This window comes from Ixodes scapularis, unplaced genomic scaffold (genome assembly GCF_016920785.2).
Source record: "Ixodes scapularis isolate PalLabHiFi unplaced genomic scaffold, ASM1692078v2 PGA_scaffold12__126_contigs__length_90152505, whole genome shotgun sequence".
Lineage (NCBI taxonomy): Eukaryota > Metazoa > Arthropoda > Arachnida > Ixodida > Ixodidae > Ixodes > Ixodes scapularis.
In genome coordinates, this window is record NW_024609838.1 from 2,659,555 (window position 1) to 2,682,946 (window position 23,392).

General features: G+C 44.0%; 1 protein-coding gene across 1 annotated transcript in view; it reads left to right on the forward strand.

The window, feature by feature from the left end:
* The window catches only part of LOC115323462 (leucine-rich repeat-containing protein 40), a 28,423-nt gene extending 5,861 nt beyond the window's left edge, over nucleotides 1-22,562 (forward strand). The window contains exons 4-13 of the mRNA XM_040207537.2: nucleotides 698-827; nucleotides 5,475-5,598; nucleotides 7,835-7,977; nucleotides 9,768-10,031; nucleotides 11,203-11,369; nucleotides 13,000-13,107; nucleotides 14,406-14,516; nucleotides 14,772-14,849; nucleotides 15,247-15,432; nucleotides 20,218-22,562. Of these exons, the coding sequence (XP_040063471.1) occupies nucleotides 698-827; nucleotides 5,475-5,598; nucleotides 7,835-7,977; nucleotides 9,768-10,031; nucleotides 11,203-11,369; nucleotides 13,000-13,107; nucleotides 14,406-14,516; nucleotides 14,772-14,849; nucleotides 15,247-15,432; nucleotides 20,218-20,323 (1,417 nt within the window). The 3' untranslated portion in view covers nucleotides 20,324-22,562. The remainder of the gene's footprint in view (nucleotides 1-697; nucleotides 828-5,474; nucleotides 5,599-7,834; nucleotides 7,978-9,767; nucleotides 10,032-11,202; nucleotides 11,370-12,999; nucleotides 13,108-14,405; nucleotides 14,517-14,771; nucleotides 14,850-15,246; nucleotides 15,433-20,217) is intronic.
* The last annotated feature ends 830 nt before the right edge of the window (nucleotides 22,563-23,392 follow it).

Genomic DNA, 23,392 nt, shown 5'->3' on the forward strand with positions numbered 1-23,392 from the left:
GTGAAAGGTACCATAGTTTGTAAGTATGCTGTGTTTCGTGTAGTTAGTTTATTCTTTCCACCCTTTACTTTCATTGAGGTACAAGAAATCTTTTAGCTACCTTGCATTTCAATTGTTTCTCACGTGTACTTTACCTAAAGTGACCAGACGTCCAGATTTAGGCGGGACAGGTCCCGCTTTCCCGTCCGTGGTCCCACTGTCCCGCAAGCTTGCTTGTGGGACGGTGTTTTGTCCCGCTTCGGCTCCCCTGAAGCGCGAATAGATAAACGACGCAGCTAGACGGAAAAATTGCACCAGTGAAAGGGTGCTCTCTCTGAACAATGTGCAAGATTTGCTTGTCAGAGATGATGCTGATACTATGGGCATGTTATGTGCAAAAATAAATACATCAATACTAAAGAAATATTCCAACCAAATGTATTAAATGTGCATGGAAAGAAATGTGTACAGTCTATATGAAATACTAAAAAGATATGATTTGTTACCAAAATTTAAAAATTTCAGGCCTCGCAACACCCCCCCCCCTCCCCAATATGCGTTCCGCTTTGGGGCCCGAGGAATATGGTCACTTTACCTTTACCCGTCTTTGCCACTGGTTGACAGAAAAGGCCTTCTCAATTTGATGTGTAGATGTAGATTGTGTCAACCTGTCAAGTTCGTGACATTCATGTTTGGCCTGCATTTCGGTCTGTTCCAGTCGCAACAAGATAGAGTCTCTTCCCGAGTCCTTCTTTGAGCTGAAGGAACTTCGGCAGCTCATTGGACACCACAACTCCATCTCGGAACTGAGTGACGACATCAGCAATCTCAGCCTGATGGAGATGATGGTAGGTGCACTCAAAATAGACTTTTTTTGTAAATTATCAAGGCACGTACCGTGAGGGGGGTCGTACGTGCTGGAATCTGTGGCAATAACTGTTCTAAAGGAAAAAATCTAGAAGAAACAGCTTGTTGCTTGCATGTTCGTCTCCATCTTTTTTCGGTTATTTGCTTAGAATCTTTTATGCAGATAAGGCAGGTGCATGTGCCTACATTCCCAGCATTCTCCTTTGTGCTTGGGTAATTTAGCAAAAGGTGTGTTGTCTCAAACTCAAACTCCACTCGGATATTTTGTGGTGTTTGATCTTTCCGTCGCATCCGTTTGCGGAAGTGTGATGTGAAATGATGGCTAATTAATGCACCGCTCAGTTTGCTCTCCCCCACATTTTTATTGAAATTGCATATCATTAAAAGCGTCGGGGGGACAGGAAACAATTCTCGATATGCCGAGAAAATGGCGACAATTGTACTTATGCCGCATATTACTTTGACGTATCTGTGAAACGTTATATGCACTAGAAGTCTGGTCTATTGTGAAGCATTTACTTTTGTTTATTTTTGGTAATTTAGATGTAAGGACTACTAAGTTCATGTTTGTAAATAAACATCAGTCAAAATAGAGCTGCTTTTCTGAAGATACGCACTGGGAAACCACAGCTCAGCGAACAGGCAACAGGGAGGTGCATTGCTTGAAGTTGTATACCGTTGCTTTCCCACCGGTGTCTGTGTATTGCCATTTTACTCCTTCACATTCTTTTTTTGCGTGACCTTGTGCACTGAAGGTTATGCGCACACAGAAAGGGTAGCGGTAAACATTGATCACATGTCTGTAAAATAAACGCTGACCCCTATGCCGAATTGTATCAGAAATGGTGCCGACAAGAAGAAACTGTACTTAAAAGGAAACCAAGGTTATGCATATGGAACTTATTATGGTAAGATACAAAGTTTATGGATTCACGACACAGATACCTGGGGTGAACGGAAGGCCGGAGAAAAGGCTGCAGAAATGCTGCTTGACCAAGCTCCAGGCCCCCCATTCAGCAGCTGCGACAGAGTACACAATAAAACTCGTTCAGTAAAATATGTGCACCTATTCATACATATTAAATGCACAGTTTAAGGGTACATTTGTTGGACATTCACATGACATCTAGTAGTATATTTCTATCAAAATAATCATTCAACAAAAAAGGTAAAGTGTTTTCACATAGTTTGTTCGGCACTTCGGAATATGCCAAGGCTAGTGATGTCTAGACTAAAAATATTTTGTTTTTGCTTTTAAATCGAATTATTCAAGAATCGTACTGGAGGATCCATGTGCCGCATACTTATAAGCAATTGTTAAACAATTATTATAAATTTGGTGTAAAGTATTTTATATAATTTAAACAATGATTGTGTATGATGATTCCAGGAGACATTTGCCATTATTCTAACTTTATTTTTGTAATTAATGTATTTTATTTAGATTAAACAGATGTATTTTCTCAGACTAGATGGAAGTAACATAATGACGAAATGAATCCCTGGAGAAGGGGAACAAGAGGGACAAAGGACAAACATAAATCTCCAAACACAGCTTAGGTGACTGGTGAACGGCCGAAAAAACCCGCCTGGTCCGGGTATCGAACTCGGGACCTCTCCATTACAAGTGGAGCGCTCTACCAACTGAGCTAACCAGGGGTTAGACATCAGTAGAGCAAACGGGTTTTATTGCATTTAATTGCATTATAATTCTAAAAAAGTAACATAAATAACAAAAAGAAATAATGAATTATATAAAATTTTTTATGCTTGTTGGAAAAACATGCCTGTTTTTCCTGGTTCTGGTTCTAAAATCGACTTTTTTGTTTATTAATGGATTATAATGAAAATCAGTGTGTATATGTGTTTCGGCTTCCTCTTTTCAAATATTCAATTAGTTCTGCAATATCTCAATTACATTTTGAGTTACGAAGAAAATAATGAAACCTAATTAGGTCATTTCTTACGACTCATTAAGGAACTTTCTAATACAAATTTTTTTGCATAAGTGATATGGATTTGTAGCTAAAGACCTGTCATGCAAGATGATGCTATTTATATTTTTGTAAAAATAGATCATTGTATAAAACTAGTCTAATTAGGTCAAGTACACTATTTACAAAGCCTAACGAGGTCACATTATCACTAATAATAAAATTTCGGGCCCATACTGTCATACAAAAATAGCATCACCCTGCAGTTCACTTCTTTCTGAATTCAACGGTATAAAGTTTATAGAAATCCTTGAAGAATAATCTAATGAAAACAACCGTAAGGCTAGGCATGTAGACGAAAAACGCGAAGCTGAGAAAATTGCAGTTGAAGTTTTGACACTCATTGCATAAAATTTAGTAAGGGATCCCATGCAATAATGTTCAGCAATATGAAGCATAGTTCTATCTGAACAAATTGAGATGAAAAATTCTGCAATCCGTTCACAAGAACCTTTAAAATATAATATAAAACTGAGAAATAATGTCTGCAATGTAAAATCAAGTTATAAAAGTATGAGTAGACTCTATAAGGGACAACGGGAGGAGGCACCAAGGGTTGCACGCTCCGAGAGCAGATTTTGTTTGGCCCTGAAAAGGGCCTTTGTTCGTGTAGCACTTGAAAGGGGAGCCCCTCACAGCCGTCCAGGACTGTAGTCCCCAGCTGTTCCAGTTTGGTGTTGCCTGGAGAACCTCTGCTTTGCATTGCTGCTGCTCTGGTGGGCAGCGTTGGCCTTACGCAAACGCAGATTGTCCTTCTCCATGCTTGGAGAGCTTTCATGTCCACTACAATGAACTGTGTCCCAGCGTCGCGCGTCTGGCCTCCTGTGGTGACGCCGAGAAGGTCGAATTTGCGCTGGGTCGCCGACTTTTCCGATAGCGCACGCTTGCATTCGTCCGATCGTGCGACTCGTTGCGCCTGCTCGGCCGTGGAGTAGTATGCGGTGTCGGCACGAACCGCGCTCGCAAAGCTCGACAAACTGCCGCTGCTGCATAGAGTCGCGATGTCTCCGGCTGATGTTTCCGGAAGATCCAAGGCATCCGGCGGTGCCGATCGCGGTGGCGCACTTGCAGCAGACAGCTTCGGCTTTTTGTTCCACGGTCGCTTCCTCTTCCTTCCGAACGCTTGCCGCGTGCTCGATTTCAACCGAGCGTCGTCCGGCATCTCGAGAACTCGAAGCGAAACAAAACAAAACACGCGCGACTTCGTAGGAAAACAAACCAACAATGTTTAACGCAAGCGCGCAAACGGGAACTAAAACGTGCGCTCGACCACGGAGGAAACAAAGCAGACAGGCCTAAGGAGACGGGCGGAGACGGGCCCAGGAGCAGACGACGCACCTCTCGCCAGCGCGGGAACGGAAAGGAGGAAAGGAGAAAAAGAGCGGAGGGGCGCGTTTAGGCCAATAGCAGGGGCGCTAGGCGCCGCGCGTGCTCTGACGTACGGGCACCTTGCTAGCCGGCCAATGAGCGATCGCAATTGGGGCCTTCGAAACCCGCGGAATGCGGACGTTCCCCGATGTTGTCGCGATAACGAATGGCATGGGGACGTGGGGAAAATAAGCGGCTTTCCAACAAGACCAAGATGGCCGCGATCCGACGAGCGATCGCGAAACGCGCGGGGCGCGAAGTTCCACTTGTTTTCATTGAACTCGCTGTGCCAGGGCTCTGCGGGGACATGGTAAATATCATTTTTTTCATGCTTAGACATTGAATTCGACATTGAAACTTTGCAGGCAGGTACCTTAGACTACAATTAATCCAAATAGGTGAATTTTGAAAAACGCGAAATTTCGCGTTTTTTGAACATTTTAAGACCCGCGTCTCCCCTTAATGTTTCCTAAGGGTCTGCCTTGCTTAGAGCAATGGTATTTAATGTGATTATTCTAGAGGATATCATCAGAAAAAATAACTCGGAGTATTTTGATGCTTTTTACAAATTCAATGTTGAATGACCCAAATTTCAAAGGGACTGTAGACCCAAACCACGGGGGCGGAACATTCTTGCTTTTGTTTCTGATAATTTTCAAACAATATACGTCAGCCCAAGCTTTTAACTTTAAAAGAAATGCATCGACTTTATTTATTTATCTCAGATTCGTCCGAAAAGAATACTGTCTAGTCATCCACATAGATTATATATGTTCAGATTTGAATCAATGGTCGCTGTATCATTAATATGTAATAAAAAAAGAAGAAGAGGCCCCAGGATACTTCCTTGCAGGACTCCAGACGATATATTTAAAGGATTTGATATCTGATTATTTATTTGCACAAATTGGGAGCGAAATATAAATACAATCTAATTAGTACTAGTGGAATGTTGCAAATGCCATAAGTGAATCATTTGTCCAAGAAAATGAAATGATTATTACAATCAAATGCTTTAGTAACATTCATACTTAAAAGCATGGCTAAAGTATATTACAAACATAAGTTGAAGAAGAAGCTATTCTATGTTAGCAGCATGAGGGAGAGCAGACCAGACCAGCATCACTTGTGGCACAAAAGCCTTGCATTCTGATAGAAATAGATAGCTTTTCAATTCTAATAGCATGGTGAAAGAAGGCTGGACTAATGTTTCTGCTTAGCAGAAATGTTTGGGCCCACTAACGGGAGTTGTCCATTTCTCCTTAGGACCTGAGTCACAATCGGCTCTTGTCGCTCCCGGCCACGATTGGGTTTCTCTCTCGGCTAACCAACCTAAACCTGTCGCACAACAATCTCACCGAGCTTCCGCCCGAGATGGGCAGCATGAACGGTGAGCTCGCTCGTCTTTCTCTGCTAAGCTCTTTCTGCTCACTTATACACCATTCCAATATTTGCAAGTCCTCAGCCCAGCATGCGCACGTTTGTCGCTATGGAAAGCCAGCAAATCGTGCCGTACGCACAAACTTTGAAAATGGAACCAGCCAGGAGCCCTTTTTTAGGAAGATGTATAAGCTGCTATCTCTTTCTTTCTGTGTGGTAGATAAACAAGACAGTACCACTGTTTTTCTGTCGGTAAGGCAAAGTTGCTAGGAACAAAGAGTGGTGTGTCTGTCCTACCGTGAAGTACTCAAACATTTAAACCCAAAATGGCATCATTCACGTGCTTCAACTTCCACCGATAATGCTTAGACTTTAAATGGCAGTGTGCAGGGCGTTAAGCACGGTCAAAGTTTCATTGCAGGTCGCATCTTTGAGCGTTGGCATTATAGGTACTTTGTCGTTTGTGGGTTTTCTTCCGTAAATGGTCACTGTCAGGATGAGGATAGCAGGGCACCTCTTTCGGATGCCGGGCCTCTAGCACGCTCTTGATGCCGTCTGTCGTGCTTTGGCCACGGACGCTTGCCGGAAGCTCTTGAGATGTGGAAGTGTCATCGAAGGAGAGAACCTTTGCGCTAGAGCTGGGGCGACGCAAAGACCTCCCCGCCCTTCTCGTCCTTTTAGCGACTGTGCAGAGCCCAGGTTCGTCTGCTTCTTGCGCAGGGGTTCTGGGGACGTCAGAACGCCGAGCTTCGATTGGAAGGTTAGTGGGTAGACCTCGAGGCATCTAGCATTAAGGTCTACCCACTACACTTCCAATCGGAGCTCAGCATTCCGACACCACCGCAACCCCCGCGCAAAAAGCAGACGAATTTGCTCTCCCCGCAACTTCAGTTTACCACGCAGAGAAACGGATGCACGGTCTCTGTTCGTAAAGCGGGCGTGCTCCCCGTGGAAAGGTATTGTAATATTGTACCACTATGTCTGTCTATATAGAGCCATTTCGAAATGATGCATAGATTTATGTGTGGCTGCCATTTGTTGGTCATGCACTATGAGCACGCATTGGACACGAACGCTTTGTCAGCATTAGGAGTGTACTTGGTTCGAAATGCATTCCACACGAGTACTGTGTCAGTGCTCCGCGCGAACTCGGAACCAGTCACGTGCTTCAAGCCGGAAGCGATGAAACCAACTAATGGCGGCTGTACGTAGTCTATGCATCATTTAGCAATTTCAGTTGGGGTCTATTACGAAGCGAAGAAGCTTAGTGAGGTCTGCAACAAACATTTTATTAATAGCGATGGTGCTGCTAAGAAGAATCAGTCTGTCGATGGTGGAATTAATGATTGACCAAGCTCTGAACTGTCGTCGCACGTAACGTTTAATGCCATAGTCGGCGGCAGGTTGAGAACCAGGTAGACGCTCTGCCTCGAGTGCGAGCTCTCTGCTTTTATAAAAGCTGGTTTGCACGCTTGCGACTACTTACGACCGAGTTGTTGCAATCTCTTACGACAAGAGAGCGCACCGGCGCCACCTATTGGGAAGCCACGGAACGCTTGGCATTTTTGCACGTTTCCCATATTTTTTTCACGCACACGGCTTTCTTTATTGGATCGAGAAACTTTGGAGGATTTCATTAATGACCGTTTCTCGTAGCTGGTCCGAACGTTTGACCTCACAAATACCGTTAAACCTTCGCTTTGGCAAAGTGCAGTTCCAAGGGCCACCTTGTAGGTGGCGCCGGCACGTCAGTGCGTTCTCTAGAGAGTCTGTGTTACGGAGAGGTTCCAATCGTTCGATCGGGGCCGCGTGGCTTACAGGCTGCAATTCCGACATAAGCTGCGAGGAGGTGTCAAAAGCCTCTATCATTTGCGGAGCGTCTCTGCCTTTCCGCCTGCCTTTTTCCTCGCCGCGCAAAAAAGCAGCGCATGAGCACCTGCGACCAATCTCTGCTTGAAGCTCCCCACGGTTTGAGCTGGGTACCCTCTTCATTCTACCGTAATATCCCGAGGATTTCTTCGAAAGTGATCCCGGAGGTTTCTTCCAACGCGATTTCTCCCAATGAAAGTAAATCGCGAGAATTCAGTCGTCAAACGGGAGTGCGCGATCCAGTCTTAACACTTCGTTGCACGCGCAGCCAAAGCGTGGCAAAGGGCAACGAGCGTGCGCCGGAGGCAGAGCGTCTACCGGGTGACCTAACTTGTCGCCGACTACGGCGTAAATATTCTTGTTTCCGTCGTGGACAGCGCTGCAGGTGCTGGACGTGTCGGTGAACAAGCTGCGGTCGCTGCCAGAGCCCGTTGGCTCCCTGTGCCACTTGGAGCAGCTGTTTGTGCAGCAGAACGAACTGTCCGCGCTGCCACCTTTCTCCGGCTGCGGCAAGCTCAAGGCAGGTGGCGCTCTCGACGGACGCCCGCTCAAAAGGAAAACGCGAAGCGGAGACGAGCTACGGAAAACCCGTGAAAAATCCTTGTCAAATAAACAAACTGCAGGCAGACAGTGAAATTGAAGCGCAGATCCTAAGCCTCATTTTGAGTTGGTGTAAACGAGTCCTCGTCATAATCAGTGTGCAGCGTGTCCCTAAAACACTTTACGGGTTTTTTTTTTTTCTTAAACGACACATCACCAAACACTTCAGGCCCGTTCACACACTTTGTTTCACTACGACCGACCTAGACAAGGCCGGTCGGCTCTTCTGACGGCTTACGACCGGCTGCATTGCTGCGAAGCCAGTCATAAGTTGTCCCAAGAGGCTTAAAAACGATTTATTCTCAGTCGGTCATAGTAAAACAAGTGTGTGAACGGGCCTTCATTCTCTGCCCGAATGTAGCGCTAGATATCCAAAGCAAACGCCAAGGTTTCAGAACTAATTGTTATATTATTCAGAAGTTGTAGGCAATTTCCTGAACCGATTCTCGGTAACTGACACCATTTGGCGACAAGTTTGAGAGTTACGTCAATCGCCCTTTTCCCGTCTGAATTTTCAGAAAATCACTTATAACTTTTGAATAAGATAACGATTGGTTCTGAAATTTCGGCATTGGGTTTGGACCACTAGTGCTGCATTTGATGAGCGTTTGGTGGTGCATAGTTAATTTTTGCGGTGAGAAATCCTCTTAAATATTTTTGGGGACTCCTTGTGCTATGATGTTGCACAAGTATTATAGGGGTGTGTGAATGTTGTGTGATGCCCACCATTGTCATGAAGCCAGAACCAATCGTGAGCTTTTGTTTAGCCTTCAGTTAATGGGAATAAGTGACCATCGCTTTGAATCGAATACCGCAGTGTCCTACCTTTAGAATTGTGAAGAGAGCTGGTATGTCCTGATACTGTTGAATTCATTTTATTTTACCTCAAAGGCAACTAGCGATGCATTACATGAGGGGGAAAGCAAGAAAGCGGGAGATGTCAGGATATATTACATGGATCTAAGCAACAGTTATAACTACCGTAATATCCCAAGAGATAGCCCGCCTAAAATCGAAAGCAAATACAGTGAAAAGAAAGTGAAAGCTAACTTTCGGTGAGCAATAAAAAAAAAAGTTTAAGAAATGTTTTTATTAGACTTTGTGACCGGCAAAGGCTTGTGATTGTATTGAGGGTCGATGAACCAAAGTTGACTGTCCTCCCCAGTCAGCAATGTTCACTTATCTCTTGCCGTGGCTAAGTAACGCCATTTCTGCCGAGATCACCATTGGCCAGTGCTGTGCAATTACTAAAAGTGGGCTATCTTTCAGTGTTTTTGAAAAAATGGCAACTCGTGCCAAAAATCGGAGGGTCACCTTTTGGGGGGGGGGGGGGGGGCATTTCTCTGGATATTACAGTAGCAATAGTTGTTTTGCTGTATACATATTCATATACATATATACTTTAATGGTAACAACAGGACTCCCAGTACTAGAAATATGACAACGTCGAATAAAATGTGAAATACCTAAGATGGATAGTTTCTCTTTTCACAGCTGAATGCATCACCTTGCACAGCAGAAACATTTATTCGAGAAAAGATTCAGTTCAAACTAGTATTTGTGCACTCGCACACAGAAAGTTCTTCCTTCGGACATTGGTCCAGTGTGCCCGGGGGTAACCTCGGTTCGGTTCACTCGAGCGCAGTGCCAACGATTTCGCCCGTAGCAGTCGGCGCAGCAACAATCTCTTGCGTGCACCCGGACCCGCAGGAGCTCCATGCGGGCAGCAACGGCATCCGGGAGCTCCCGATCGAGGTGATTGAGACGCTGCTCTCGCTGAGGACGCTGGACCTGAAGAACAACCGGCTCAAGACGCTGTCCCCGGACATCACCATGATCCAGGGGCTGGAGCGGCTGGACCTGTCCAACAACGACCTGGCCTCGCTCCCCTACGAGCTGGGGGCCCTTGTGCACCTCAAGGGGCTCGGCGTGGAAGGGAATCCCCTCAGGACCATCCGCAGAGACATCGTGAAGGTAAGCGTCGCCTCTGTACCGGTGTCGCCGAGTTAGCGGTTTTCCCGAGTCTTGTGGGCGGTGGGATTTTCTGCGTTCTTCGAGTCACGTCGTTGTTTCTCTTGGCAGTCCGAAATTTTCTCGAGTTTACGTCTACCAGTCTTGAATAATTAATTTTTGTGTAAGTTTGAGTGATGGGGTCGTTGGGTCAGTTTCGGGGAAAAATGTCGTCCGTGGGAGCGAGGAATGCCATTGAGATATTACCACGGCAAACTTTAAAAATATCGTTTCAGATGACTCATGCGTGAATGTGAACTCTTTTTCTAATTCTGCCAGTTAAAATTGGCCCCGCGAAAGAATTGCACAAATTAAAGATGCAAGGAGTCTGTAGGATCCTACACTGAAAGACTGGTTACTAGAAGTTCCAAGGGACTTTAGACGAGCAACATACTTTACCGGAAAATAGAATTCTTTTACGTGCGAACGGGGTCACCAAAGCTTTTGACGGCCATAAAATATTCCACTAAAGACTGTAGCGATGGAGATGCACGTCGGCATGTATGGCAAGACAACAATCCTAATAACAGAGATCTTGCAGTGGACAATGTTCTGTGCATGGAAGCGATCTGAGTAAAAAGCTTTTTCTTAATGGTTATTTTGTTCGTTGTACTCTTTTTTCTTGCTAAGAAGTAATTTTGTCCTGTGCCTGAAGTTTCATGGTTTTCTAAAACTTTTATAATAAACTTCCTTTTTTTTTTTTTAACAACATTGTTATAGGCATTGATTATGTTATTTACTCTTTTTCATGTGAGTTGAAACGTGGCTCTGAGGCAAAGTGCCGGCCTAGGCACCCCTCAATCGGCGAGTTTGAATCTCAGCGAAATGCCCGCAATCCAACGGAAGCTCGTTGCGGAGAAAGAGCTCAGTAACCGATACTTCGGTCGCGTGTCAAAAAAAACCCGGGTGGTCGAAATCAATCTCCATTTTTGTTTTGTGTGTGAAAATACTTAAGTTTGCAGGACGTCAGGAAGTTTGTACAACTTCCTTTGCAGTTTATTTCTTAATCTGGAAAGCATTTTTTTTCTAAGATAATTTAAATGCGCGTTTCACGATTCAGTTTTGGTTCCTATCTATAAGTCTCAGTCGGTCAGCAACCTCGTCTCATTCCACGATTGTTTTCCGTATCTCGCAGAGAGGTACGGTGCACCTCCTCAAGTGGCTTCAGGACCACTTGGAACACTCTCCCGAAGCGGCGGCACGCAAGAGGCTGTCGGGCGGCAGCGTCACGAGCGACGGGAGCGATCTCATAGACTCCATCGAAAGATTTGCGCTCAAGACGACCCACGCACTCGACCTGAGGTTAGCAGATCTAATCGGGTTTTCGATGACATGGAAGGATGCGACGGTATTCGACGAAGTCCCAGAGAACCTCTGTTGATTCCATCACGTCACGCGTAGACTGGGCGTAGTTTATTGTCGGTGATGGGCTAAAGAATCTGGGTGGACCAAAATGGATAAGACCTGCTTTAAAGAAACATCAACAGGGTATTTATGCTCACCGAGGCTTTTTTTTTTTTTTTTTGTAAGTGACGTACGAGAGCCCAACTACCCAGAACACAATTTGTAGCTCGAAATTCAGTTTTTTTCTGCCCAAAAACCACCGATCAGGAGCTGGCCGGTTTGAGTCGCATTTACTTTCTTCTCCGTGGTCACATGCCGTTTTTTGTGGTTTAGACATAACCACCAAAACTAATCCAAGTCGTGGGTCATCGAAACACACACTCAATACTAAAAGTAGACAAAAAATATGATATCCATATTGTGGCTCCTAAAATGCTGTAAATATGTCGAGTGAAAACGAAAAAAAAAGTTGCACAGCCACGTTACTTTTGCCAACTTTTTTTTCCTCTATATATCTTCTTCGTCCCCAGTCCAGTTTCGGTCTCGAGCAGTTGTGTTTTTTGACTTTATTAAAAATATGAGTGATGCTGTCGCAAAATAATATTTGGGTAGTGTTCTGTCACCATAATAAATTACCTGGCAAAAAAATATTTTGAAAAAATCTGGATGGGTGTCAGTGTTCCTTTAAGCCCTTAAAGGCCGAGAAACAGACAGAAAGGAGAAAACTCTCCCTCAATTCCTTTTCATTCAAGAGGCAGGCTCTCCTTTCTATGGGGAGTAGCTCAAGGACCCACTCTTGTGAGGAGGGGAGGAGAGAAGAGTTTGAGAAGGAGTGGAGAAAAGGAAACTGGGAACTGATTCTCCGCCTGGTAGAAGACGATTTTGTGGATTGGCCTTTAACCGTTTTGGATAAGCCTAGCTCGTCGACGAGCAGCCGTTTCCAAACCGTTCAGGACGAGCATAGCTCGTCTGGTTTCTCTGGTTCATGCGCTTGGCCGTTTCGGATGACCCAGGCTCGTTCTTGGTTTAGTTTGCAGCTGGGCCAACAAATAACAGCACTTAGCTTTATTGTTTTTAATTTTGCCAATATTTTGTTTGTGGCTAGATATCTGTCTTTGAAGCAGTTGAGGGTCAGATTTTCAAAAGCTACACACGATTAAGGAATTAAAGTGACCATAAAACTGCCTATAGCTTCGCTTTGGTTAGCATGTGCTGGGAAACTTTTATGAGCCCTTTGTGTATGTAGAGCACGGAGTTGGCACCGGCTTTTGTTTGCATGCATCGGCCTTCATAGAAGAAGTGTTCGTGATTTTTTTTCTCTTACCCCATAATAGTGAAAGGTGTTATGCACTTCACAATTTCGTTTTCTAGCTAACCTCGTAACATCTTCTTTTCATTTTTGCCAGAAATAGTGTTTTCAGCCAAACGAATATCGTCGCGTATAGCATTCTGTTTCTTCTGTCCGCTACATCGTTGAAGAAGGACATGTTCGACGGTAGCACCCAGAATGTAGTGCGTGTGAGCACAGTGTCGAAACTCATTGTCACCTCGCTTTCTGCCCCCCCCCTCCCCCTCCCTCCCTTCCCAGCAAACGATCTCTGCAAGATGTCCCCGAGGAGATTTTCAAGATGGCGTCGGAGTGCGACGTCAACCATATAGACCTGAGCAAGAATTCCCTGACATCTCTTCCAAAAGGGTACGATATAAACTATAGCTCTCTCCCCTTTTTTTTTAAATTTTTTTATTTTACAGCGTTGGCTCTACTGGACGAGCCATGCGCACATTTATTACACGTGGCTTTGGCGCCAGTAGAGGGCGACTACAACAGTGATGCTCTCGCCATTTCGCTGATAATAGTCGCGGTCGATGTGCAGCGCGTTTGGCCATTCGCGATTGCGCCGGCGGTGGTATTGCACTCCTTGCCACCTGCTCCTTCTCGCCTTCCCCCGGCGCTCCGAGCCTTTGCATGCAAGAATGGGGCATCCGAAGCATACGCTGGAGCAGGCACCGGCCGCTCGACGGCATAAAAGTGCCCGTGAGAGAGAATTTCGTCGACGTGTTGGCGCCGTCGGTCTCAACCTGGGCATTGGGATGGAAAGCAATTGACGTCAAGATCGTGCTGCGCGTGAGCGTGAAGCGGCGAGTAGGCGAGAATGTTAATGAGCAAAGAATGTACATGCCGGTGCGACCGAGGAAGTTTTTGCGACGCATCCGTGGGAATGTGCCTGGTGATAGCTTTTTTGCGTCTGATCTATCGTGGTTTACGCGAGACACTGCGCGATGCAACATCAAAACACGTCATCGGCTGCGCAATTTTTTATTTTACTTTTTTATTCATATTTTATATGGCTGGCTTTCATGTCTGCACCTGAGGTTTATCCTTGACGATGTTATAGTGTCGTGTGACCCTCTGACGTCGCGTGACATGGTGTCGCATTTTAGTCACACTTAACACTGTGTGCCGCCTCGGTTTAACCGACCGACGAGTGCTCTCAGTGTTTGCGCTGCTAGGATTAATGGAAACTACGGATTCCCCCTGGGTAGTTCTTCGGCTTTAGCTGTCTAGACGATTTCTCAGTTCCAGCGCAGAGTACGTATACGCTGAGGAATCGTAGAGAGGGACAAGGTTGGGATAACGGCTTTCACGGAAAAGTACCATTTGCGCCGCAGTGCCGGGCAGGACATTTCACGCCCCACGATTCAGCGAAATTTGCATGTTTGGTTGACAAACCACATTCAGGGCACTCTACTAAACCTCTGTATAGACTGCAACGTTTGGTCTTCCTCCTGTCCCCTGCAGGAAACTAAGCGCAGAGGCCTCATCATGAAACAAGGCACTAGGGATTCGACCAAATGGTGTAGTCCACATTGTCCACAGATGCAAACATGATTTACACATATTACCTACATTGCAGTCAAGTTCCAGATACTTGGCTATCACTTTGCCGCAGTAAGGGGATGAACGGCGTGCAAATGAAACTATTTGTTTTGTAGGTTTGAATTTGCTTGCCCAACCTTAACGGAGCTGACAGCCGGATTCAATCGTCTGACGTGTCTCCCTGGCTGCCTGTCCCTTGCCTCTCGGCTGACGTTCCTCGATCTGAGGTGCGTATTCGGCACACTGCTAAAGACACATTTAATTGATTAGTCGATCGATCAGTCTTTTACGTGTTTGTGTCTGGCTTCGAACGAGGTCAAGCGTGCGTCATTATGTGTTTGGAAATAAAGCTGCTGGAGAGCAACACATATTTATGAACTCGGTTTAGAACTGCACTGAGTGTACTTGTTATTCTCATTCTCAAAGCTTCCTTGTTTGCCAGCTTCTCTGCACAGTTTGATTGTTTTGTTCTAACGTTTCAGGAATAATCAGCTGTCGGACCTTCCGATGGAAATGAGCGTTCTCTCTAACATGAGGGAGCTCAACATTTCATTCAACAGGTGAGCGCAACCCCGAGTTCCAACGTCTTGAAATACATTTCGCAACAGGTAGATTTGTACCAGTCCCTCGTACCAGTGCCTTTTGCAATCGCGTCTCCTTTCTTTCAATAATGTATGAATGGACTATCCCAAACAATAAGTAGGCTCAAGGCCGGTTCACACATCTGCATTTGAGTGTCGGCGAGCGCATCGTGAACACCTGTGACACACGGGCACCGTTCGTCGGCTATCCTGAGAAACACTTGGGACACGTGCGCAACTAGATTAAATGTTTTGCGGCATTTTTAAGATCAAATGCACACGCTCCCTATAAGAAACGCAAGCGTGCAAATGGGCCTTTAGGAACAAGAAGCAGACAACACACAGGTTTCAGCACGGGCTCTAATCCTTGCGGCAGGTTCAGCCATCTTCCGGAGGTTGTGGCCAGCTGGGGCATGCTGGAGATCCTGTTTGCGTCGGACAACAAGATCGAGCTGGTGGACACGACGCAGCTGCAGAAGCTCAAGCAGATCGCCGTGCTCGACCTCCGGAACAACAGCATTTCCCACGTGCCGCCCGAACTGGGAAACATGAAGCAGCTCAGGTAGGTTGACGCACTTTGTTGTTCACATACAGCGAAACCGTGGTGCTTGGAACACGTCTTTGACGGGCGTGTTTATCGTCCCATCCTTCCTGCGAATCAAAAGTGTTCCCTAAGTACGAATGCCGGAACTTCATAGCTCAGTTAATAGCTAGATATAGCTATATTTACGAACTATGGCATGCAAATGGCAAAATTGTCACAGCTGTCCTAATGGAGGGGATTTATAAATATGCTCGCAATATGCAAATATTTTTTCTTTAATTTCAAATTTGATCCCCTAAAACAAAAAGCACGAATGATGAGCATGGGTTGTCAGGACTTTGCTCCTTATAGGGCTGTGCAAACAGACGCTGTCTTAATGTAACATCTTGCATAATCGCGGCAAGTTAGCCCTTTCGAGTGCACTTCTCACCAAACACCTGTGCACTGCAGGAAAGCAATAGCTGTGGAGCCCACAAACTGTGCCAATGGCACCATTGTGTGCCTATCCACTTCCGCTGCACCATCCTGCTCCCGAGTGCAAATGTTGCGCCAAAACTAGCCTAAAAAGCTTTTTTTTTTTTCTTAAAGCTAGGTATATTTATTGGAGTATTTTTTACCGGCCACAGTGTGTTCACCGTGTTGTGTTTGTTCAGATAATTCTGAACCAATGTTACGGAACCACCATACCGATGTGGTTGTGCGAGTGAAATATAGGTGTCTGATCTCCGAAGGACATGCATAGGTGGCTTGGTCAGAAGTACTGAATCAATTAAATGGCATATACTGTAAAGTCTCGTATGAACTCCCGCCCCCGAGAAATCACCCATCCAGTTTTTTTAATCGCATCAACTGTGCCATCTGCGGTATATGTATGTGACAAGCATGTTCGCTGCGTGCTCCCTCGTGCTTGTCGCACCGTGACACACGTATCTGCAGCGTCTGCAATCTGCGGGGTATCCGTTCCTGTGTCATGCAATATTTTAAACTCATTCCCACATTGTTTTTGGTTGTTTCTTTCGTTTTTGTGTGTGATTTGGGCACACAGTCTTTTTTTCTGTGACACCCGAGTTTGTGGCGGGTTCTTGCGTGTATGTATATCACACTGTGAAGCGCGAACACGATGCATCCGCGTTTTGCTGACGTACCCGTGGCGGGGGGGTTTATAGCGAATTCCCGTGTAGCTATCGCACCATAGACTGCAAATTCCCCGTGTCTGCTATCTGTGCTATCATTAATAAAAAGACAGAGTTTGCAAATGAGCTGTTGATAGTTAATCATGATGTTTAGAACCTGAGACTTTGCTGAGGGAAAATAATAGGAAACTTTGAAGTCAAAGAGTTCCTGTTTCACATAACCTGTAGTGCCCCCCCCCCCCCCACATGTACACCATTTATCTTTTCATTTTGAGTGGGCGTTCTTTGAAGACTTTGTGGTATATAAACATACCTAAGAGCCTGCTGGCATGTGTTCACCTATCATCTAATCTCCGGGGAAAGTGATAACTATACTCTACTAAATTAAACAAACATTTAGCTTAATTTTTTTTGCGTGTTTGGGGTGGGTGCTTTTGCCAAGACGGCTTCCGCACTCCTCACTTGTGTCGTAAATGTAACAAAAAAGTGACAATTGGTTGCCTCATCTGTAAACTTTCTTGTAAATGACAAACATGGTAAATACATGCGCTGTCGCAAGTCGGCTGGAGGGCAAGGAGAACAGGGGAGATGTCCTGAAGAGCAACGCAAACTCTAAACCGCTGTGCTAGAACGCATCCAAGCAATGGATTTGCTAGGAAAACCTGTTTTATGGTCTTACTTGCTAGTTTTTTCAGTCACATTGTTTTTATCAGACCGCCTAACAAGCTTTTTTTTTTTATTCTAGTTGGCATGCCTGTTCTGGTGAGGGTGAATTAAGTGTGTATGTATGAGCAAGAATGATAAAATAAACTTTTTAATATTGTGTATTTGTACTTTTATCAGTAGAGTAGATTTGTGCTCTTGTAACTTGAGTATTGGAATACTTTTATGTTTGCTAAACAGGGACTAGGAACATTTGTATATCCTAATAATGAAAACTGTAGTCAATTAGTGTTGGGTTTTATTTCATACCATACTTGGTGGCACCTTGAAATGGTTTTGTTTTCAATATATGGAACTTGTGACTTTGGTTATCAAATAGACACAACGTTTTGTTTTCATGAGACTCAAGTAGTGCTTCTTTCGTTGACTATGCCTTCTATTGTAAAGCCATAAGAGGAACCAACCCCCCCTACCTGGGCAGTTCGCAATAGCTGCCATTCAGGTAAATTGTAATTACGCTGTTTGCTTTTTATGCTATGGGCTGAAATATATTTAAGGAAAGGGTATCTTTGGAAATGGTTCTGGAGCGTCACATGGAGATGCTTTTTCATTGTGATGTTTTTTTGTATTTAGAAAAACACATCTGCACTTATAGCCCTAAGTTTGACCCGGATGGCCTGCTCCAAGATTTACTCATACTGCTTTGAAACTCAACTTTTGCTGCTCCAAAGCTACTCCAAAGGAGCATCTTTGCTGCTCCCAGACCTGCTACAAAAGGCTGAAGCTTGCTTCCACCCCTGGTACTGCTTCCCCGTAGTGCACGTGTGCCCGACAAGAAGCGCACTCAATGGGACTAATTCGTTGCAATCAACAATGCAAAAAGTATGAATGTCGCAGTTCATCTTAATTCAATGTTTTTTTAGCATTTTTTTTATAATGGTGGGGGCTGGGAAAAAATTTAAGCTGCATGGACAGCTTGACGAGTTCCCAGCTCCACAAAAGTTTCAGCAGCAGCGGCAATGGGAGTACACACATAGGTTATATGTGTTATACATATTGGAGTAAAAGAAAAGGTTAAAGAATATAAGCTAATGAAGAGAACAGCTAATGCAAAAACAAACAAAACAGGAAATACCATACAAACACAACTCTATGTATATCACTCGTTACACAAAAAATAATATCGTAATTCTTTGGGTGAAAGAGTTGTTATATCTCTGTGGCTTAAGGTTAATTTATCTAGTAACTTTGGAAGGGTTATTTTATTCTTTGAGGACCATAAATTGCAGCAGGCGTTTTCGATGAACCAGGGTTCAGAATTGTGAGTTGAATAAATTTAGCTTTTTTTCTGCAGTGATGCTAGAGAGATGAAACAGTCACTATTTTCTCTGCATTTTGCTTTATATTTGATGCATAAGGTAGCAGCGAATATGTCCAGCGTCGCCACCAACAATGACGACGAATCAACTTGATGGTGCGAGCCCAACAGCACGGGGATTAACACAATGTTTTCACCTAAGCTCGGATTCGGTTGCAGTATCTCTTCCGTCCTCAACAACGAACGCGCTACACATGACTTAAAGTTGTAGAATGTGAAGATTTACATGAGATTCAGATTGCAAAGAAGTGTTTCTGTGTGAAAATCGTAGCCGACATTGCAAATGATTCTTAAAAGTCTTTTTTTGCAAGAGATGTATTTTCTGAAGGTTGATCCGGTGGTTGTCCCCCAAATCTAATTACAGTAGTTTAGATGAGAACAAAATAATGACTGGTACAGAAGTAGTTTGACACTGAATGGAAGAATATAAGAATGCCGATACATTAAACCTACCACACGGCTTAGCTTTGATGTGCTCAGCTTTGATGTGATACAATCAATGTTATGGTACCCAAGACATATTTTTGGAAAAATACACTCCTAGTGTTTTAAATGATCTAACAACCTCAATCGGTGAAGAGTACTACATTATGATATTGGTTGGAATTTCAACAAATTTGTTTTTAGGTCTCAAGCAAATAGCCTTTGTCTTAATTGTGTTGATTTTTAGCAAGTTTGCATCTGCCGTGATTCTAACCCTGCTAGTATGCTATTTATAATAACAGCTATCTCATCCCTAGTCCAAGCAGATAGGAAGACACTGGTGTTATCAGCATAGATACAAAATTTTTCTTGCTTGTTGATATTTACAAATTTATTTATATATATATATATTAAACAGGAGCAGTGCTAAAATACTTCCTTGAGGCACCCCCAATGTTAGATTCTTTAAATCTGATAAATAACCGTCAATGTGCACGTACTGCTTCCGGTTCCTGAAGTAGCTCTTTAATAGTGTTAAGCCTGTTTTCTGATGCCATATGTCTCGAGCTTTCGGAAGAGTAGTTTATGGTTTAGGTAATCAAAAGCTTCTGTAAAATCTACATAAACAACAAGGACAATATTTTTGTTTTAAAGTTCTCCAGTGTAAACTCTTTTTGATCAAGTAAAGCTAACTCTGTGGAACGATTTTTTCGAAACCCATAGTGTGACGCATGATCTTGAATTGAATATTGAATTGCATATTATTCAAAACTGCTACTCGAAAATTCGAATATCCGCGCAACACCAGTATGTACCGATAAGCCTTTGAGGGAACACCCTGGCGCCATCCATTGAGTAGCTCTGGAACACTCGACGTTTTCATATAATCCCTACTTTTTTTGCGCATTTTAATTTGTTTATTTTTCCTTTTTTTTTTTTTGCTTGAAACTTTTTTTTTTGTGGTTGTAAACAACCATTTTTCATAGATCGTACATACATTTAATCTTGCCAATACCGTAGATCCTTCGCTGTACTGAAACTCGGTTCCAGGGCCACCTTATAAATGGCGCCAGCATGGCAGTGCGTTTACTCTTGTCATAAGTGATCACAAGAACCCAATCGTACGAAAACGCAGCTGTGTGAAACCAGCCTTTACGGTAACTTGTATAACCTTGCCCCCCTTTTTTTTCCATTTTCTTTTTTTAGGAATTTGCAGCTTGAAGGGAATCCTTTCCGAAATCCACGGCCGGCGATACTGTCCAAGGGGACGCCGGCTCTGCTGGAATTCCTGAGGGACCGAATCCCGCGCTGAGGGGCGCATTTTGTCGTTCCCTTCTCGAACCGGCAGTGTTGTTCGGTGAAGGCCACTCGACGCAACTCCTTCCCTTTCGCTTTGGACTTTTCGGTTTCTCCCTCCCGACACGCCTACATTTGGTTTCGAGGGTCCAGCATGCATTTGTTTTATCCCGGAGTTAGGGCCTCACTGAATGCTTCACATGCAGTGAGACTCTAGCTCTTAATTTATATGTGGTATGGTACGGGTTGTTGTTCTTGTCCTTGTTGACGCAGTTTTGTATGCAGTATTAGTCATCACTACTAGTAGTTTGAGTTGCAGCTAGAATCTATGTGCATATTTTCTGCTTACGCTTTTTTTTGTTATGTGTTAGGAGTCATTTGGTTGATTTGCCGGGGCACAGTCACGGCCTTGTGTTCATATTTTTGTGCGCATGCAAGTTGCGCATCTGCTTTTGCAGGAAAAGAAAAGGAGCTTAATCGCCAATATGTCGAGATCATTGTCTTTACAGGGCAGGGGTCAGCGACCTCAATTGTCGGCAGACCGAATTGCCGCGATGTGTACAGGCAGCGACAGGATAGTGACGTCGACGTTCTCTTTTGTCATTACAAGTATGGGCAGTAACCAATGGTTTTTTTTTTTAGATATTGCCCCCGCGTTAAGAAAGTTGTCAAATATCCATCTCGGAAAGTTAAAGAAAAAAATAAAGTAATTTAGGTACGGAGTGGAAGTCAGTCATCCTCAAACAGATATGTGACCTCAGTTTGTGTCCCCCATCTGTAAGCTTGTCCACATCTAATGTAATCCTTGACGCTTTATCGTGCGTTTGGAAGTCGAGCCCCTGAATGCATATATAACTTGCCCAACTTGATGCCAATTGTAATCGTGGGTCTCTTCAATCTGTCTCATCAAGCGAAGGCTACGTACGGCCTTGGGTTACCAACCTCCATTTTAGAGCAGGTGCAGTGTCACAAGAATCGTTTCTGCAAGCCTGTGCATACGTTGAGGGGTGATAACTGTTGAGATTGTTACTCTCTGCTTAACTGGTCGGTACTAGCCATTAACAGTGTGCTGTTTCCCCATCGAATCTCGGCGAATGATGCTCGCATTGCCGTGGGTCTTGCCCGACAAGACACTTTTTGTGGGACTACGAGAAGTCTTCAGAAACTGTTGTTAACGAGAGAGTTTTGTTTGCGCTCTCGAGGTAGTACATATAATATATTTCGCTCTTTTTTTTTAATGTTACACGTTACAAATCTATTATGCTGAGCATGTTCTAGTATTCGAAGCATTGATGATGTTGAACTGCATTATGTCAAATAACGCACAAGGTGAGAGAATACGAAAAGCCAGGAACGAAACGTTGTGTTCCGACCTGTGCACAGCAGAGCAGCCGCCAACGGTCATAACTTGCGTGCCGAGAAAGTGAGGCAGAGGAGGAGACGAAAACCAAATGCCGGATGCCGGCGTTCGGCTTTCCAACGCTTTGCGACGGGTACAGTGAAGAAAAAGGCAGCTTGCTTTAGGTCTACCCACTAATCGTTCCTAATCGAGAGCGTTCTTACGTCCCCGCACGCTCTCGTCTCTTCCCCTTCCTCAGTTTTTCTGCGTATTCGTGACCGAGCTGCGACATTTCACTGCCACCCGACAGGTGACCATATGTCGGCAAGTTAGGCCAGTTCGCTGTTTTTTCGTCCACGTTTGAACTTGGCATGTTGTTTCAGACGTCGAGGTTACCTGCTTAGCAGCAACTTCGTTAAGGGTTGCTCAGGCATTGCTAAGATCATATATATTTCGAACATTCACTGCTTTCACTAGTGCCACGTACAGTTGCATGCAGTGTTACTTCTGGTTTAAATGCATAATCATTCCACGTCCTTTTTTAACTCAAATATGTTATAGGTAGAATTTCCTGTTTCCTGAGTTTGTTTTTCGGCGAATTCGGAGGGTGTTTATCGGAGTTTATATTTTGCCGAAAATTTAGAGTTTCTCGTAGTTTATTTTTGTTAGATTCCCAATTCTCCGAAATTCCGAGTTTAGTTTTGCAGGGTTTTATATTTTTCAAAAATAAATCATATCCGTGTGATTGATTCAAGAGTATGCGCTGGTATCAATTAATATTTCTTCATCCGGATTTTGCGTTGATGCCGTATTCATTGGCAATACTAATTTGTCCCACAGCAAAAGTTGCAAACAAGTGTTGCGTCGATAAATGTCAATACCTTAAAATCAATAAACTCCTGGAGGTAGTCGCTGAGAAGCTCGTATTCATCTCATCCTATCCATCAACCTACCCCTCGGCTGCGCAGGGTGGAGTGGTAAAGGGTGCAAGCTAGAAACTTCAACTGCCCAACTCCTCTTCTCCCTTCTATGAAACCTCTGTGGCTTCGTCAATGTGACAGTGGTCGCATGACCTTGTGACATGGTCACCAGGGTGATGGGCCTTGTGATAACCTTATAATTTATTCGATACTTATACAGAAATTGTGTCAGGGGTAACCAAAATAACCTGCAAAGAGTTGTTGTTTCTTGTGTTGGACTTTTTGGGGAATACGGCCAGAAGGTTTGGTATCTTTTAATAGCATTTTATTGCTGTAACTAGAAGTATTTCTCTAGACCTGAAAGGAAGCTTTGTTTATGTTTTCTTATGATTAATTTGTTTGAGGAAAGTTACCCCACTCGGGCAGTTTTTGCATTGAATCAGGGCAAACAAAAAAAAATCATGTTTTCTGTTTTTATTTTTTAAAATGGATGATATTTATTTAATTTAAATCAGATTCATTTGATTTTAATCACTGTAGCTAGAAAAGGTTGTTTACCACGAGTTGTAGTTTTAATCATGAAGGATTGATTGATGACTGAAAACAAGATGGAAGAAAGAAATATTGCAAGTTTAAAGGGATACTACAACGAAATTTCGGCGCTCATTTTTTGGTCTATATGTGTTCCAAAGAGCAGTATCACATGGAACATACCAATATCTTGTTAAAAAAGTCTCGAAAAGGAATTTTAAAACGAATTAAACGATCAGCAAAGAGCACCTGGTGGATGTCGCTAACAACTCGTTTGTAATGCTCGTCTAGGAAC